This window comes from Ambystoma mexicanum, chromosome 7p (assembly GCF_040938575.1).
Source record: "Ambystoma mexicanum isolate Mex_15411 chromosome 7p, UKY_AmexF1_1, whole genome shotgun sequence".
NCBI lineage: Eukaryota > Metazoa > Chordata > Amphibia > Caudata > Ambystomatidae > Ambystoma > Ambystoma mexicanum.
The window spans coordinates 770,640,582-770,656,304 of NC_090939.1; the positions used below are offsets into that span (position 1 = coordinate 770,640,582).

Sequence of the window (15,723 nt, forward strand, 5' to 3'; positions counted from 1 at the left end):
TATATAAAGCTCAAGAACAATACTACAAAAAGTAGCTGATCGGTGGCCGAGATGAAGCCTCACGGCAGTGCCATATTGGCACTAAAAACAATCATGACCCCATCACAAGAGATTGGGGCACCATTTTAACGTGAGGAGGCCTTCGTTTGTTCAATAACTACCCTCAATGCGACTTCCGCTCAACTTTGTTGTAATGCTCTCTGGACATAGCTAGGCTTTTCTTCTGGTGTTTTCTTTGAGATCTTAACATGGGAATGATGATGATGCAAAGCATTGCTCTACAGTGTCTTATGCGTAGAAAGGTAAACGTGTTTCGACGAGGTCCTGACGTGTGTGTTTTCTGTGTTGAATCTCAGGCATCCTCATCATGATGTCCATGTGCAGTGAGGTGCACGTGTACGAGTACATCCCGTCTGTGCGGCAGACAGACCTCTGCCACTACCACGAGCAGTACTACGACGCCGCCTGCACCTTGGGAGCCTACCATCCACTGTTGTATGAGAAACTCTTGGTGCAGAGAATGAACCGGGGGCTGGAGGACGATCTGCACCGCAAAGGGAAAGTCATTTTGCCTGGATTCAATTCAATGGACTGCCTTGGCAAAAATCACTTTCGAAGGACCTAGTTGGGGATTTGCTCTTGAACAATGTGCAATAAGATACTACTGTTGTACTGTAAGCAACAAAAAATACTTGAAGGCATGCTTTGGACCATTTGGGGTCTTTAAACTGTAATTACTGTAAGTAGCAGGCATGAGAAGTTTTTTTATCTTTCCAAGCCATTTATTTATTTCTGCTTGTGCAGATGGGCAGGTTAAACCTACTTAGCTTGTGAACTGTGCAGGTATTACTGTGTATTTAGGCAAAATGATTACTTGTTTTTTAATCTAAACCTGCCATGTGGGAACATTTTTCACATTTTGCTACTCCACATGTGCCAGGTTGCAGACTTTTTTTAATTAAATGATATTCTGAATTGTGATGCGTGACTTGTCAAGAAATGTGTGTATTTTTGTCAAGTGGGGGGGGTGGTGGCAAACCTTAGGAATAGCCATTGGTACACAGCCAGAAATCCACACCTCCCATAATTTATAATGGGGACTACTTTTCTTGTAATTTGTTTTGTACTTTAATGGCTGACAGATGACACAGAGCACATACATACATTTAGACCTGTCTGAAGCATATGTCCACTACAAACCTACAATATACAAAATCTGCATATTTGATGTTCTAAACAGATGGAAGTATTAAAATAAGTGATCATACTGTTTATAAAATTAAAGTAAATCCATAATTTACTTTTTACTGCCACTAGGGATGGCTTTGCCCAAACCATGAGGTTAAAAGTGGCATGGGATGTTCACGGGTTCAAAACAACTCATCTGACACCCACAAAGGATTCAGTAACACATGAATTCAACAGTGGTGAATAACAGCTGCTCATATAGCTTAGCAAGTTAGGAGCTCTCATTTGACGTGTGTGATCTGCAGATTTATTTTTTATTGTTTTAAAACCGGATTGACCGAGCTCTTCCTCTTTATGAGGTTGATGGATCGCGTACCGTTATATTGAGTAAAAATACAACTTTGATTTAGTGGTTAGGTGTGGGAGGAATCCAGTATCGAGTGCATGTAAATATGTTATGACCAACTTCCTTCTGGGGCGTTTTCATTGAAATGTATCGCACACATGGCGGCCCATCTACACAGGTCAGCGCGTTTCAATCTTGACCAATCTTTCAATATCCATTTAAACTAGCAAGGTAGTTCATGCAAGGAGGCCTGTAGTCTTATGCAATCATATTAAATCCCGATCTTGGGTATTAAGTTTAATAAACTCTATGAAAATAAAGCCGTCCATTAGCAATTGGTAAACGAAGAATGCCAGCATTAATCACAAAATATCAATATTAGATTCATATAATGAATTTACAGAAATTATGCTTTTGTCCCTAGCACATTTTTGTTGCAATATAGATCCCTTCTCAAACTTTTATTTTAAAAAAAAATGTATAGACCTGATCTGATTTTGCAAATGAGGGACATGCAAACATGGCTTCTCTGTGTAATGTTGCCCATATCCAATGTTCTACTAATCTGGAACATTGATTTTTTTTGTTGTGTTCATTGTTATCTTTTACCATCTACATAGGTGGTCAGAAATACATTTCTATTAATAACCTGAAATCTGATGATTAATATTGTGCACTGTCTGCTTTGGTCATATTAAATGTTGAATTCCAATTGATGACCTTAAAAACAAGCCACTCTTAAATCTACGGTGTAATGATTTCTAGAAAGCTTTTGAGTTTTGAGAGTCAAGAGCCAAAAGTCAGACTAGGTTAATGATTTCTGGGCTTCATTCATGCATGGGAATTCAAGCCACTATTAACACCGCAGAAAAGCCTGCACACTACCACCGGAGTCTCCCGTTTTAGAGTTCAACCTTTACGCTCTTCATGGAAAGAAAAGCACAACTGTTTAAATCTGTATGAGAGCGCAATTTTAAACATGAAATCTAATTGCACACCATAATCTTCACTTGTTTTTGTTTTCGTTGCACAAAGTAACACATGCAGATAAATGCAGTGCCAAGTCATCCCTCTTCTATAGAACACATGCTGGTTCACAGATGTCTCTGAGATTGAAGAGTGCCTAGTTCAGGCACATGCTTGCTTGGTGAACTGAAAGTAATGTTTTTGTAGTTACTCACGAAAATACCCTTTGAATCCATCATAGACTAAACAAACTGCTGTGGTACTGAAGAGGGCCCCTTACCAACTGTATTGTAAGATGTCTTAAATGCATACTAAATGGCAATAGAGCAGGAGGGTAGCTCAGAGGCAATGGAATCTCCTTGGGGAACAAGGTGTCGCGCAACATGGGCTTGATCCCTGGTCCAGAAGCTGGAGAAGTCTGACATTAAGTGAGATACAAATTACTGATAAAAGAGGGTCCGTTCTCGCTCCCAACGTTCAATCAGGACATTTATACCAAAATGTGAGGTTACCCGTATTCTTGACAAGATAGTAGCTTGTCAATCGTTCCACCTCTTCCTTTGAGCATGCACACTGTATGACCCACAGTATTTCGGCATCTGAATGGTGGTCCGTGGTAATGATGCTCTGGTTTTGTGTGCAAATTCCATTGTATCAGGGATTGATGCTGTATGGTTTATTTTCTGTGTAGTTCTCCTATTCTACCGCAACACACAAACCGTTTAAGGAAAAAAACAAATCTGTGTTCATAAAATTGTTGAATACAGTGGTCGACCAGATGACCTAAAATTGTTAAATCCAGTGGGCGACCAGATAGCTTACAAAACATTGTGGGAGTATTCACCCTCGCCCCCAAAGACATGAATAATTTATGACATTGTCTTCTCCCCTGAAGAATTTGACCGGAGATTATCTAAGACGTTTGCTCTCTTCTTAATGGTGTTGCATTATTGTGGTGCTGAAGTTGTAGTGTATTAACTACCAATTAGATATGATCAGCTTTTTTTTTATTTTTATTTTTATTTTCAACTGTGTTGGGGGGATTGGAATTTTGTGTTGTGCTTTTTGTTTTGGTTTAAATTATGATCCCTGAGTGTATGCTATGCATGTTTCTCAGGATGCTACATTGTGCTCTAGCCAACGCCTCATCAAGAAATGTATAGTCCATGTTTCTGCTGTAGTTCCCAGTAGAAATTGGATCTAGGTAAGACTTTCCTATAATTCCACAGAATAACACGTGTCAAATCTTAATCATGAATCCCTATCTTTGAGCTTCACATAGAGTAGTGTATAATATCCTGTCCCTTAAAAGCCATAGTTATCACCACTTATAAGGAAATGCATTCCCGAATCTGGGTCCTTGCAACCTATAAAAGATTTTCCTTGTATTCCAAATTATTTTTCTTCAGTGCCTGTTAATGTACCCAACACATCATCAATGCTTGTCTTTTCTGAATGGATTTTATTTGGCATGTTTCAAATCTGCCCCCCAAGTGTACATTTACGGGTGGTCAAATCTGAAACAAACTTTGCCTCTGTAGTTGTCCATGTTTCCTTGGGCATAACATCACCAGTTTAAAGAAAGCTAAGCCTCTTACCTGGTTTCTTACCCCTAGTGTATAGGGCCTCATTGTGAGTGTCTTAAAATCTTTCACTTGGTCTCAGCCCTGTTCTCTGCTCTTCTCCAAAGAAACACCTTATTGCTAATGGTCAACATTTAGGTGCAGTCCCAGAAGGAAGGCCTTGGTAGTTTGAAAATAATGTAAGCAAATTATGTTTTTAACATTGAAAGATAACACAACTTGCTTACCGCTACGTTGGCTGAAGAGTCCTTACATATCTGGCTTGATAATGCCTTTGGAATGCTCAGCCTCTCCCCGGTAAGAAGGCAGGGCTTGTTTCCTGTGGTCCTACATGGCGCCCATCTTTTTCTTTTGTAAATGGGTTAATGCACAGTGAGACCTTTTTGATATTTGCACTAAAGAAGGCATCTTCCAATGAGGGGCTGCACGCATTACTCAATATGTAAATCCCGGTATTGCTTACAAATGCATTATGAAAAGGTCCCTCCTCAGTATGGTACTATGTCTGTGAACAAAACTCGGTATTGGATGGAGATATGTTGTTTATGACACACTTAATACCCAGAGGTTTCTATGAGCAGACCCGGGGATCGAACCTCTGTTGCTCGGTGTCTTCTTGCCATGAGCTATCCTCCCGACCCATAGTATGCATAGTATTATGTTTGCAATACCTTGTTGTGATATTGGGAAAAGTTTACTATTATACTTGTGTACGTGAATGTTTATGTACATTTGTTTGAAAATAATATTGTCAGAGTGTACACATCTGAAATTCATGATTATAGTACTAGAAATATCAGAATGATACTTAAGCCTCCACTGTACTACGCCTCCAGAACTACAGGCAATGATTCGAACAAGAGAAGCACAATGGTTTCGGTTTGTCAAAAGGATTTGCTTCAAGTTTACCACACATTGCCATTTTTACTTGCTACAAGCACCGGCGGCTGTGATGTAGACCTCCTTGGTACATTTCCAATAGGTATTACCAATGTGTAGCTAATTTATCCAATTTCAATTTGACTGGTACCACAAAGTGGAGCTCCGGCATGAAGGGAATTGTGTTTATTTAAACGTATTATGAAGTTGAGTTATGTGCCAAAGAATTGTCCAGCTTCCAGAAATGCAGCAAAGTAATTTCGTGTTCGGTAGCGACTAGAGATCGATCGATCGATGGATGGATGGATGAATGGATGAATGGATGAGATGATCGCATAGAGGATAGATGGCCTCATTCCAAATATGCTGGCATTGGCAAAAAGAAGCAGAATTTGGAAATTCCACATAATTGCTGGTTGCGAGCGCATGGGATGTTTACGGCATGAGGTTCATAGAAAGTACGGCATTGAATTAGCCACTCGCATTCACCATAAATATCATATGCAGTCACTGGTGGTATTATCAAAATGGAGATATTTGAAATGCCACCTTTTTGTTTTACCATTACCACAATAACTGTGATGATGCTGTTTGCAAAAACGAGGGTTGCCGGAAGACTCTGGTTAGCACTGGAATCATGAACCGTGAAACATGAGACTCGGCAGATCCTAAAGCTAATGTATTTGTACACACTTCACACTTGATGTGATGTTATTGATGAGTCTGTTAGTGTAGTTTCCCAGTATATCGTGCTGTCATGTAAACCTATAAAACGTTGCATGTTTGGAGTGTGCAATGAACTGCCAATAGGCTCTCTTTTGTGCACAGCGCACATAGACTACTTTTGGCAGCTGTAAGCATCAACCTGCTGTACATTCACAGTGCAGTGCCAGGCTGCATGTAGCCGTCATGTGATCACCCACGTAAAAGCCATCGGTACATTCAATCCTCTTAAAAACTTGAATGCCTCAGACTTACATTTAGTATTGACCTTTTTAAAGTTTCATTTATTTTTATTTATTGGGCATTTGTACAGAAGCGTTTCCAGGCACTGCAAGACAAGAAGGCGCCATGGGGTGGGGGGGGGAGCATGGGCATTAATACCCAAAAAGACAGTTATATTGGCCTTGTGGCAATCCTACTGTGCAAGTGCTTGAGGATAAGTGCCGGGGTAGGAGGGAGAAGTGGAGTAGTGGCGGGACCCCTCGAAGGCAGGGGGGTGGGGTGGGGGTGTGCTGTAGAGGCCAGGGCGGCAAGTGCCAGGGGAGGGAGGGGGGTGGAAGGGGAGTCGAAGTGCAGTGGGCAGGGGTATTCTGGGAGAGGGGGCCGAAGGGCAAGCGCTGGAGTTCTGTGTTTATGCAGGGCCATAATAATCTATTAAGTAAGAATTGTGAGCAGTGTTTTGGGTATTTGAATATATTCCTATTTATGAAGTGCAAATAACCGGATTGGAGCTGTTGAATTTGTTTTAGCAAACGAAACAAAATGCATGGTGCGGAAGCATGTCATGCTTTATATATTTATATATATATTTATATATATATATATATATAATTTTTTTTTTTTTCCAAGTATAAAATCGATTGCAAATGGTCGGTGTTCCGCGTATTTCATAGTCGCATGCTCTAAAGCTTCTGCAGTAGTGAGCATTTTAACAGTGCACTGTGACATGCCCGTATCACATTATTGAAGTGGCCCGTTTTCAAATCAACCCACATGCTCCGTTCGGCTAACGAGAAAGAGCCAGACAAACGCCTGGGTGAATTCTGAAGTGTTGAGTAGCTGCTAAGACGTTTAAAGCATCTTAGTAGTTATTCCAAATGTGGTGGTGTGCTAAAGTTGCGATAGATCCACTAATGGCAGTTATTTGGCGCTAAGGGAATTGCCATCATACTGGTGGTAAGTCTTCCACTTAATAGGTGGAATTGACGCTAACGGTAATTCTGGCAAAATCACCAAGGAGTCCTACGGATTCCAAAAATTGGTATTTACCCCGCCCTTCCACTCATAATTCTGTGGTAACATCACAGGACTGAGTGGTGGTCAAATGGTAGAATTACAAACTCCTTTCCACCAAACTCATAATAAGCCCCTTTGAGGAAGTAGAACACTTTTTCTGGGCTATTTTCTGCAAAATGACACCTTTTTGTTTTACATCACAGTGCCCCTGGCACAAAGCGTCTTTTCTTATCAAAACGTTTGAAACTACATATATAAATCTGAACTCCTTCCATAATCCCCAAAGCAATTTCTTTTTTTAAAGTGTTGATGTTACCATTATTCCTATACTTTATTTTAACTGAAAGAATGCTGCCGATTTGGGACATTCAACTGCAATCTAGTGGAAATTGGTGAGAAAAACAAACACCTGTTGATCGTGCAATCATTTGTTTTTTTAAGGTAGCTACTAGAAAAATTAGACCATATTGCTAAAGGTATATTTCAGGCTAGCGCCTCAGAAAAGGTTTGTTTGTAGAAATAGTTTACATTTATCATAGTTGATCGATCAATGTTGTTTCAGAAGTTATTTTTCCTAGACTTGCTACAAAATGTGTGTATTCACAAATTATGAATTATCAGCAGTTTTGCTATTGTGGTGGACGAGTACACATTGTGTTGTGAACGTTATGCGTGAAGGCATAGCTTGTGGGTAAATGCATCATGACTTGAACTGCCTTCTGGGTGACTTTGAAATGCATAGTTAATGGTCCCATATACAACGTTCATTCTAAGGTCTTGCCAACAGTTAACTGGGCAAACGTAATAAGCACACAACTCTTAACATACGAGTTTCACGCCGACCCTAACACATAGTGCAGGGGTATTCTATAAACAAGAGTAAGTACAGAAGCCGGCATTGATCAGAGGGACACATAAAAACAATGTGCCTGTATTTTAGAGGCACTGAAATAGTGCAGACATGGATGTCTAAGCTACATATTCGAAGGTTATCCATATGTCAAGTAATCTGTAGGGAAATGTTGCCTGAATAGGAAGGACTGATCTGCATGATTCATTTTAATGGACTTATTTTGGAATTTCTCAATGGGGTTTTTAGTTGGGTTTTAACAGAGGCACACATGTGTTAAACTGTACCATTCACACGTTGCATTGTCGCCATCGAGTGTGAACTGGTTAGTTATGAGAAATCGATATTCGGAAAGAGTCACATTTTTCATTGTGTCATTGGTTGCTGTAAAAGCCGTCCTTGTACTGTACCCTATTTTAATGCTTTACCTAATGTATTGAGACAGATGCCAATGTCATTTTTAAAAGTTTTGGTGAATCTTTTGTACAATCATTTTCTAAATGAACATTTATGTCTCCAGCAGATTAAAAGACGACTCCTTTTTGAGAAGCCGCATTTTTGAACATCATTTGTATGCATTTTGAACAATTTTCTATTTTGTTTTTGTATATTTGTGTATGTAACTGTACAGATTTGATTGTTGTGTAAATAAAACGTGTTTTCGTTTAATGAATGTGGGTCATTTTTGCTAAGCTGTTGATGATGTACCAAGTTTTTTTTTTTTTTTGTACGCCAGGCGGGAAAATATAACATGCGTGTTTTGCACCATTTTTCTGCTCACTAGATTAAAAGAGCAATGCACCAGAATGGGTTTCCGAATATCTGTTTATGGTTATTGAAAACTTTTGTCTCAGTTCTGCACACTGCAAAATTGATTAACTACGCTCTGTTGATTCATATACTAATACAAAATGATCTCTTTTCTGTCTTACACTGATAACGTAACCAAGGAGTTAATGTGATTTTATAAAAAAAAAATATATATGATAATGTAAAAAAGCCACACTTAATACTGGAAGAAAATCAAAAGCCATTCAGACACTACTTGCATGCACAAGTGCCTTCATTTTCGAAAAGGATTGTGGTTACATTTTTGCCCAGGCTTCTGCTGTGTCATCTGGACAACAGGTCGACTGCTAATTTGTTTCATGCATCTTTCGAACAATTTATTGTCTCTTTATGTTCCGCGCAATGTTGCCAGACTTCAAACTCAAAAGAACACAAAAAGAAAAGCACTGCACAAAAAATCTCAGCCGAAATCTATTCTTGTAAAGTATTTGTTTTCAATTGCCATCTGGCGAGCAAGTTGCTTTGTGCGACAGGAACACATTCCTATCTGGGCATTTTATCCCAGTGAGCCACACAAGGAGTGTTCCTGGTAGCTGTTCTGTAGCTGTTTTGGGGGGTGTTTAGATTGGCTTCAGAAAACAAAATCCTAAACACGTACGCTGCATTATTAAAACAAATGTGGACATCCATGGAAGGCCATGACTTTGGCGTAACTTGTGTCCCATTAGTTTGGTGCTCAAGCTAGAAGTATGATGTATTGGCACTTGTGATCGCCCATAGCCTAATAAATTCCGAAAAGCCCATCTATTACATGCCATTTTTATCATTATTATTTTGTGACTAATTTGTCTTCCTTTACATAATACTAAACACGCTAGGTTCCTACTGCAAATGGAGGATGTTGCACTACAGTACAGCAATCTCCACATTGGGGCATGTTACTGCCACTGCAAGGCCCAGTGTAGAGAAGATAAATAGCATTTTCTGCAATGGTAATCTGTTTTGAAGTGGTCGTTGGAATGGCCCTGTAAGTAACTAAATGCATCTATGACCATGCTCTTCCCTTCTTGTACTTTGAATTTGGTCACAAAAGTGGAAAGGGCAGTTCTTACGATTGCCTATTCAGGGAGGAAATGTCGACATCAACACATGTAGAACATAAAGTAAACATGAAGACTTCAAGAACCGAGAACAATCCTTAAAGGTTTGGGCGTATGGACAAGAATTTTTAAATAAATCAGGTAACCTGAAGTTATGAAAAGTGTGGGGACAATGCCTGTTTATAGGGTGATCTAGACAATATAAACACAAAGTTAATTTGTCACAAGTAGTGTCAAAGCGTACAACAAAATTACAAAAAACTAATTTTATTCCATAATTCAAAAATGTAAATCGCATACAAATCATCACAATTATTTAAAGAATGACCAACTTTCAGATAGACAATTTCGAAGTTGGCAAAATACTAGCTAATGACAGAAAAGGAGACCCTACAATGAAAAATAGGACATTTAAACTGATAACCTAATCTGTCTATACAAATGTCAACATCAGAGATGCACTTGATATTTGGATATCGATATTACAATGTGGTCTATACAAATGTCAACATAAGCGATACACCTGATATTTGGATATCAATATTACAACGTGATCCTATTAATGCCTATACCCAACATGTTTCTGTCATCAATGCACTATGCTTGACATTCTTCAGGGGTGTTGAAATGCAATTTTATTTCCTCAACATCTTAACCCCATAAACATGGAAAACTCATATAGGCGGACAATGGTTCTTCTACCAAATTCTTGACACGTATTGCCAGATTATCACAATCTTCACTGCTTTAGTACCCAACACTACAATACAAAACCGTCACAATTAATGTGTCAATCCTAACCACATCAATTATCATAGACCACACCTGTAATCTCTTGACATTCAGGATAGTCAAGCATCTTCAATACTGCAAAGCTTGTTTTGTACTTAAACCAGTTTGACTATTGGAATCCCCAACAAAACATGAATCCACCATCCTGATTCTGAAGCCGCAACCTTGTAGTAAATGAAAAGCCTCCTGGTGAACCCTTTCCCTTCCTAAGGCTACAACGGCCAAGAGGGAATGAGAACTCTGGGGAAGAAAACCCTGTCAGCTCCTGGTGGTTGTTTGTTCTTTCTGTCTGGCGAGCTGAGCGTGTTTCCAGCAATGACCAAGGGAGAAGTTAATTCTAGCACAAAGGAGATAGAAAAGAGATTGAGAGTAAAGAAGAAAGAACTGTTAGCTGTCATCTGCGTGTTTAAGGAAGAAGAGAAAAAGACGCAATACCCTCAATGTAGGTGGGGAATCACATTGTATCGTACTATCACCTGTTGCATGCTGAATTCTATAGAAAGTAGGAAGAAATAGCAAGCCATGAGTCCTCCTTATCTGGGGAGCTTTCTAGTGGGGTTGTTTCCAGACACTTAACGAAAAGGCTGCTAACGTGCCATGATTTACCTTGCGTGTGATCAGATAGAGAAACAGGAAAGTACTGCAAATGCCTGTCAGAGCCAGAAGATGGCGTCAGCGGTTGCTGTGTGAACTGAAAACACTAACAAAGAGAAAGATACACCCAGATGTAAGTTAATCGTGGAGAGATTTACTATGCAAAAGATCTAAAGGGAAAGGTACCGTACCGAAATGTAAACGGTCTCTTTCCTGTGAGCTAATGCGCGACTCGATTCGAGCCATGCATCTGGTTGGATATAGTTTAAGTTCCTAGTATAAGTAAACGGGGGGGAAAGAGGTTAGAAAGACAAAGACTTGAAAACTACATCTTAGTCATGTGCTCCTTGGGACCCGTACACCATGTGATGATACACACATCCAACCAGCCTCAATGCATCACATTCCTGAATGTATACAAAAATGGGGATCTCATTGTACCAATGCCATCAAAGACCGATTATGATCTTGCTTGATGGTACCATGGCAACCTGGCTCCAGCCTGTACTCACCGCCACACACTTATTACCAAACATTTAACCCCTGGGACTGTTGCCACCACAGGATATATCCTTAAAACCGAATAACACATTTCAGTATTAAGTGCATGCATATGCATATCGTAAACCCTGTGATATTTCAGGCAACATCTGTAATTAGTCAACACATAGAATGGCTTATGGGCTTCCATCCACCTTGGGGGAAGGACTCTTCAATGTTCACGATTCACTGTGCTCTGGTACGTGCACAACTAACAGGCCACTACTACCACCCCCTACATGCATGGGTACTACTCAGACTGGGGTGTTGCATAGGTACCATAATGCATTATGGTATTAAACTGGCATCCACCACTGTAAAACACAGGTCCCCCAAAGTATTCAATGTGTTCTCTGGTCCTCGACAGATGGGCCCAACACGCTCACCCATAAGTGTACCGTAAAAGGACTACTTATATAGTTAACTCTACATAAGTGCACAATCAACTATATGCATTTCTTTTTACTGGTAGGCCGGGCAAAAGTAATGATCATTGGGCTCTCTACACGACACCGACCTAAAAGTAAATTCTAGATACCCTTACCCAATTTGATTAACACACATCATATGTACTCTTCGAGAGGCATACACTGGTGTTTGGGACACATGGGTTGTGGGAGTAAGGCTACTGCCTGTGGTGTATAGGTGAAGGGTATTTTTGACCACATGGTGGATTGGAGGTTGAGAGTTCAACAATCTGCCCTTGACACATCCTATTGACAAATGAAGGACAGTACTTAATGAGGTGTTGCCTTGGATTGCAGAGATATGGAGAACTGTGTAGAATTTAGATGACCCCCACTGTTGAGTAAACCTATTCATGGTGCCAGTGTATTGAAGACGTTTGACCATCCTGAATGTTGAGAGATTACAGGTATGGTCTTTGATAATAGGTGTGGTTAGGATTGCCACATTTATTGTGATTGTCGGAAATTGTAACCCAGCAGTTGTATAGTAGTGCTTATGTGTAATTGTGTGCATATTGGCTTTGTCTTGTAGTGTTTGGTATTAAAGGAGTGAATAGTGTGATAATCTGGGAATACATGTCAAGAATTTGGTTGAAGAACCTTTGTCCCACATATGGGTTTTCCATTTGTATAGGGTTCAGATGTTGAGATACAATTGTGTTTCGCCACCCCTGAAAAATGTCAAACGTAGTGTGTTCACAGAAACATGTTGGGTATAGGAGTGAATAGGATCATGTTGTAATATCGATATCCAAATATCGGGTGCATCTCTGATGTTGACATTTGTATAGACGGAGATCTAGGTTATCAGTTTAACAAATCCTATTTTAGATGGTAGGGTCTCCTTTTATGTCATTAGCTAGCAGTTAGGACACTTCTAAATTGTATATCTTAACATTTTTAATAATTTTTATATAATTGTGGTGATTTTTATGTGATTTGCATTTTTGTATTATGTAATACAATTCATGTATATGTGATTCAGGTGTATGCTTTGGCACTACTTTTGAGAAATTGCCTTTTTGTGGTTATATTATGGACAAGATGCCATTTTAGTTGAGTGTGGTGCAACTATACAATCTTGTGGATAGACAAACACAATGCGTGCAACCTATTCCCAGCATTGGATGATGACTCATTTCAAATATGGAGAAGATTGCACCCCAAAACATTAGTCGAGAAAGGAGAAATGAGGGATGACTTATGCTATTGACTAGCTGTTTAGTGCCATATGTTGTGGGATATTTCACCCACGCATCCAAGCCCTACAACAGTGCTGTGAATTGCTGGTAGCAGAGACATCAGAATGGCCACTGGAAAGCAGCTGAAAACCTGACAGATATGCCACCATCCACTTTTGCCTCTGTCAGTGTTAAGGAGACCATTGCCAGACCCCATCCTTTGGCTGCACACAGAGCAAAATCAGTGCAAAGGAATATAGAGCTGTTAAAAAATCTGTTTTATTTGGTGTCAAAAATTGCTAAAATCATGGCTCACAAAACCACCAAAAATATCCAACCTTCTTGGGGGGTGTTCCACATTACTCTACTGCAAGAATCCAAATCAGTACAATATTAGCAAGAATCCTATGCTATCAAAGTAAAATCACCTTTTAAAAAAAATAGACCGCTTTCAAAATGGGTGCAGTACCATTGCTCGCCTCCGACAGACGCTGGCGATCTAAATTCTGACAGGAGAGCTGTATTTCAGAAGCTAAATATGCCAAGCAAGAGAATTCCATCAAAATACCATAAAGAGTGCCACCCAGTGATTTCATGTTGAAAAATACTTGGTTTAAACAGATATTGCTTATTTTAAAGTTTATAATGTTATATTTATTTTACAAGGAACTAAGTTGCAATTGACTAGGAGGCAGCCTGATGCAGTTCAGACTTCAAAAGGTTTGCTTTCCCATGAGAACCCTTCACACCTCAGGCCTCTACACCAGAAGGCAGGATATTGCATGGTCATGTTAATCAGATGGAGAGTGGCACCCTGGTATGCTGGCAGGATCACAAGACAATAGACTCTTTCAATTGAATAGAATATGCTGATTTGGGTGTGCCTGAACAACACTGCTCTGGGAGAAACAAGACATGTGACCTCTGAGTCAGAGCCATGCTTCTGGGGGCGGAGATGAACCAATGGGTGAATTCAATTGAGAGCAAATATATGTTTTATTAAATTGCAATTTACAAAGTGTTCCAAGCTGACAGAAATGTACAACTTTGAGAGTCTTAATATGAAAAATTCACTCACAGTTTGAGACTAAGCTGAAATCCTTACGATGTTCTGACACCAAACCCCGGGATTTATTAATATTATAGCTGCAGTGTTTATGCTAGAAACATAGCAACTTACAGTAATATGCTCAGAGAGGGTGTGTATGTCTGTGTAAGATTTGGTGCAAAACCAATATTGCAAAACCTACCAAAATCGTGAATAAGTTGTCATTTCTGAACTAAAGCTCTTAGGAAAATCAGAGTTGGACAAGGATGTACCTTAATTAATCTATGGTGTGTACATGTATTCTCAACAACTTGTATATCTGGGAAACCTGGTTGTTGATTTTCTATGGGAAACCAAAGGGGAGGGATTACAGCTAAACCATAAACACAGCATCCCTCTGACACACTAATCCTTTCTCCAGTCAGGACACAGGGAATCCTCTAACCTATCAAATCCTTAGTGGGTTGGGCATGAAGAGTCACCCTCCACACCCACTTTGAAAACACATAAAAAGAGACTGCTTTGGACAGGCAGGGGCACACTTCTCTTTCCACTACTCACCGATTCCTGCGAAGCGCTCTGCCAGATCCAGACAGAGACTCCAGAGACTCCAGAGACTCCAGATTCCAGATAGATTCAGAGACCAGACTCTAGAACCTTAACCAGGGGCCTAACCCAAAAGCTGAACTCTTCTCAGCAGGCCTTAGAATCCAGCAACCTAACCAAACTATTCAACAGCCTTGCTGTGCTGTTCGCTTCTAGCCCAGGTCCCCGTGCCAGAACCGAGATCTGGAGAAAGCAGAGCTGTATCCAGAACCCATCAGATCCAGTTCAAGAGACCAGACCAGACCGCCGTGCAGTGCCGATAGCAGACCAGAGGCCTTGCTGTGAGCAGAACCCAGAGGGCCTGAGACCTGTCCGGTGGCGAGAGAACCGCAGCCCAAACCTGACCAGATCTGTGATGAGGTCCATTCTATTCCAAAACTAGGAGTGAGTATCCAGTCTAGAACTGTACAGAACCAATCTCCTAGTGTCAGTGGTGGAGCTCACCTGTATCTCGGTGTCTGATTCACTGGAGGATAACTCCGATCCGGGTAGTTCTGTTGTCTCTTTGGAATACCCTTTTTTAAAGAAGAGATAGGGTCTGTTTCGGGAATGCGCCACAATGGTTGCTGTTAGGAAACAGACTGAAAGAATTTATGGCACCTTTCCTCTACAGCCCGATATGGGGGAAAAAAGCCAGCGGCATAAAAAAACCCCAGTAGTATTCAACTCTGATAATAGAAAGAGGAGGCGTGTCCGAGTCTTGGTCTTGAGATTCCACAAACAGTAATTAAACTTAGGCAGAGCCGGAGAATTCCTTGAATGTTCAATAGTAGATGCTGGGCAGGAGTTTCCCAAGTATGTAGACTGTATAACCAGGAGCTGAAGGATTCACAAA

The 15,723-nt window shown here is 40.2% G+C and overlaps 2 protein-coding genes across 6 annotated transcripts in view; one reads left to right on the top strand and one right to left on the bottom strand.

Moving 5' to 3' along the window:
* The window catches only part of ST6GAL2 (ST6 beta-galactoside alpha-2,6-sialyltransferase 2), a 156,357-nt gene extending 147,917 nt beyond the window's left edge, over positions 1-8,440 (top strand). For all 5 annotated transcript variants that reach the window (XM_069636893.1, XM_069636894.1, XM_069636892.1 and 2 more), the window contains exon 6: positions 357-8,440. In XM_069636893.1, the coding sequence (XP_069492994.1) occupies positions 357-625 (269 nt within the window). In that variant the 3' untranslated portion in view covers positions 626-8,440. The remainder of the gene's footprint in view (positions 1-356) is intronic.
* Positions 1-15,723, bottom strand: part of LOC138526307 (parapinopsin-like) — a 2,832,341-nt gene that overhangs the window by 16,504 nt on the left and 2,800,114 nt on the right. The gene's annotated exons all lie outside the window — the stretch shown is intronic.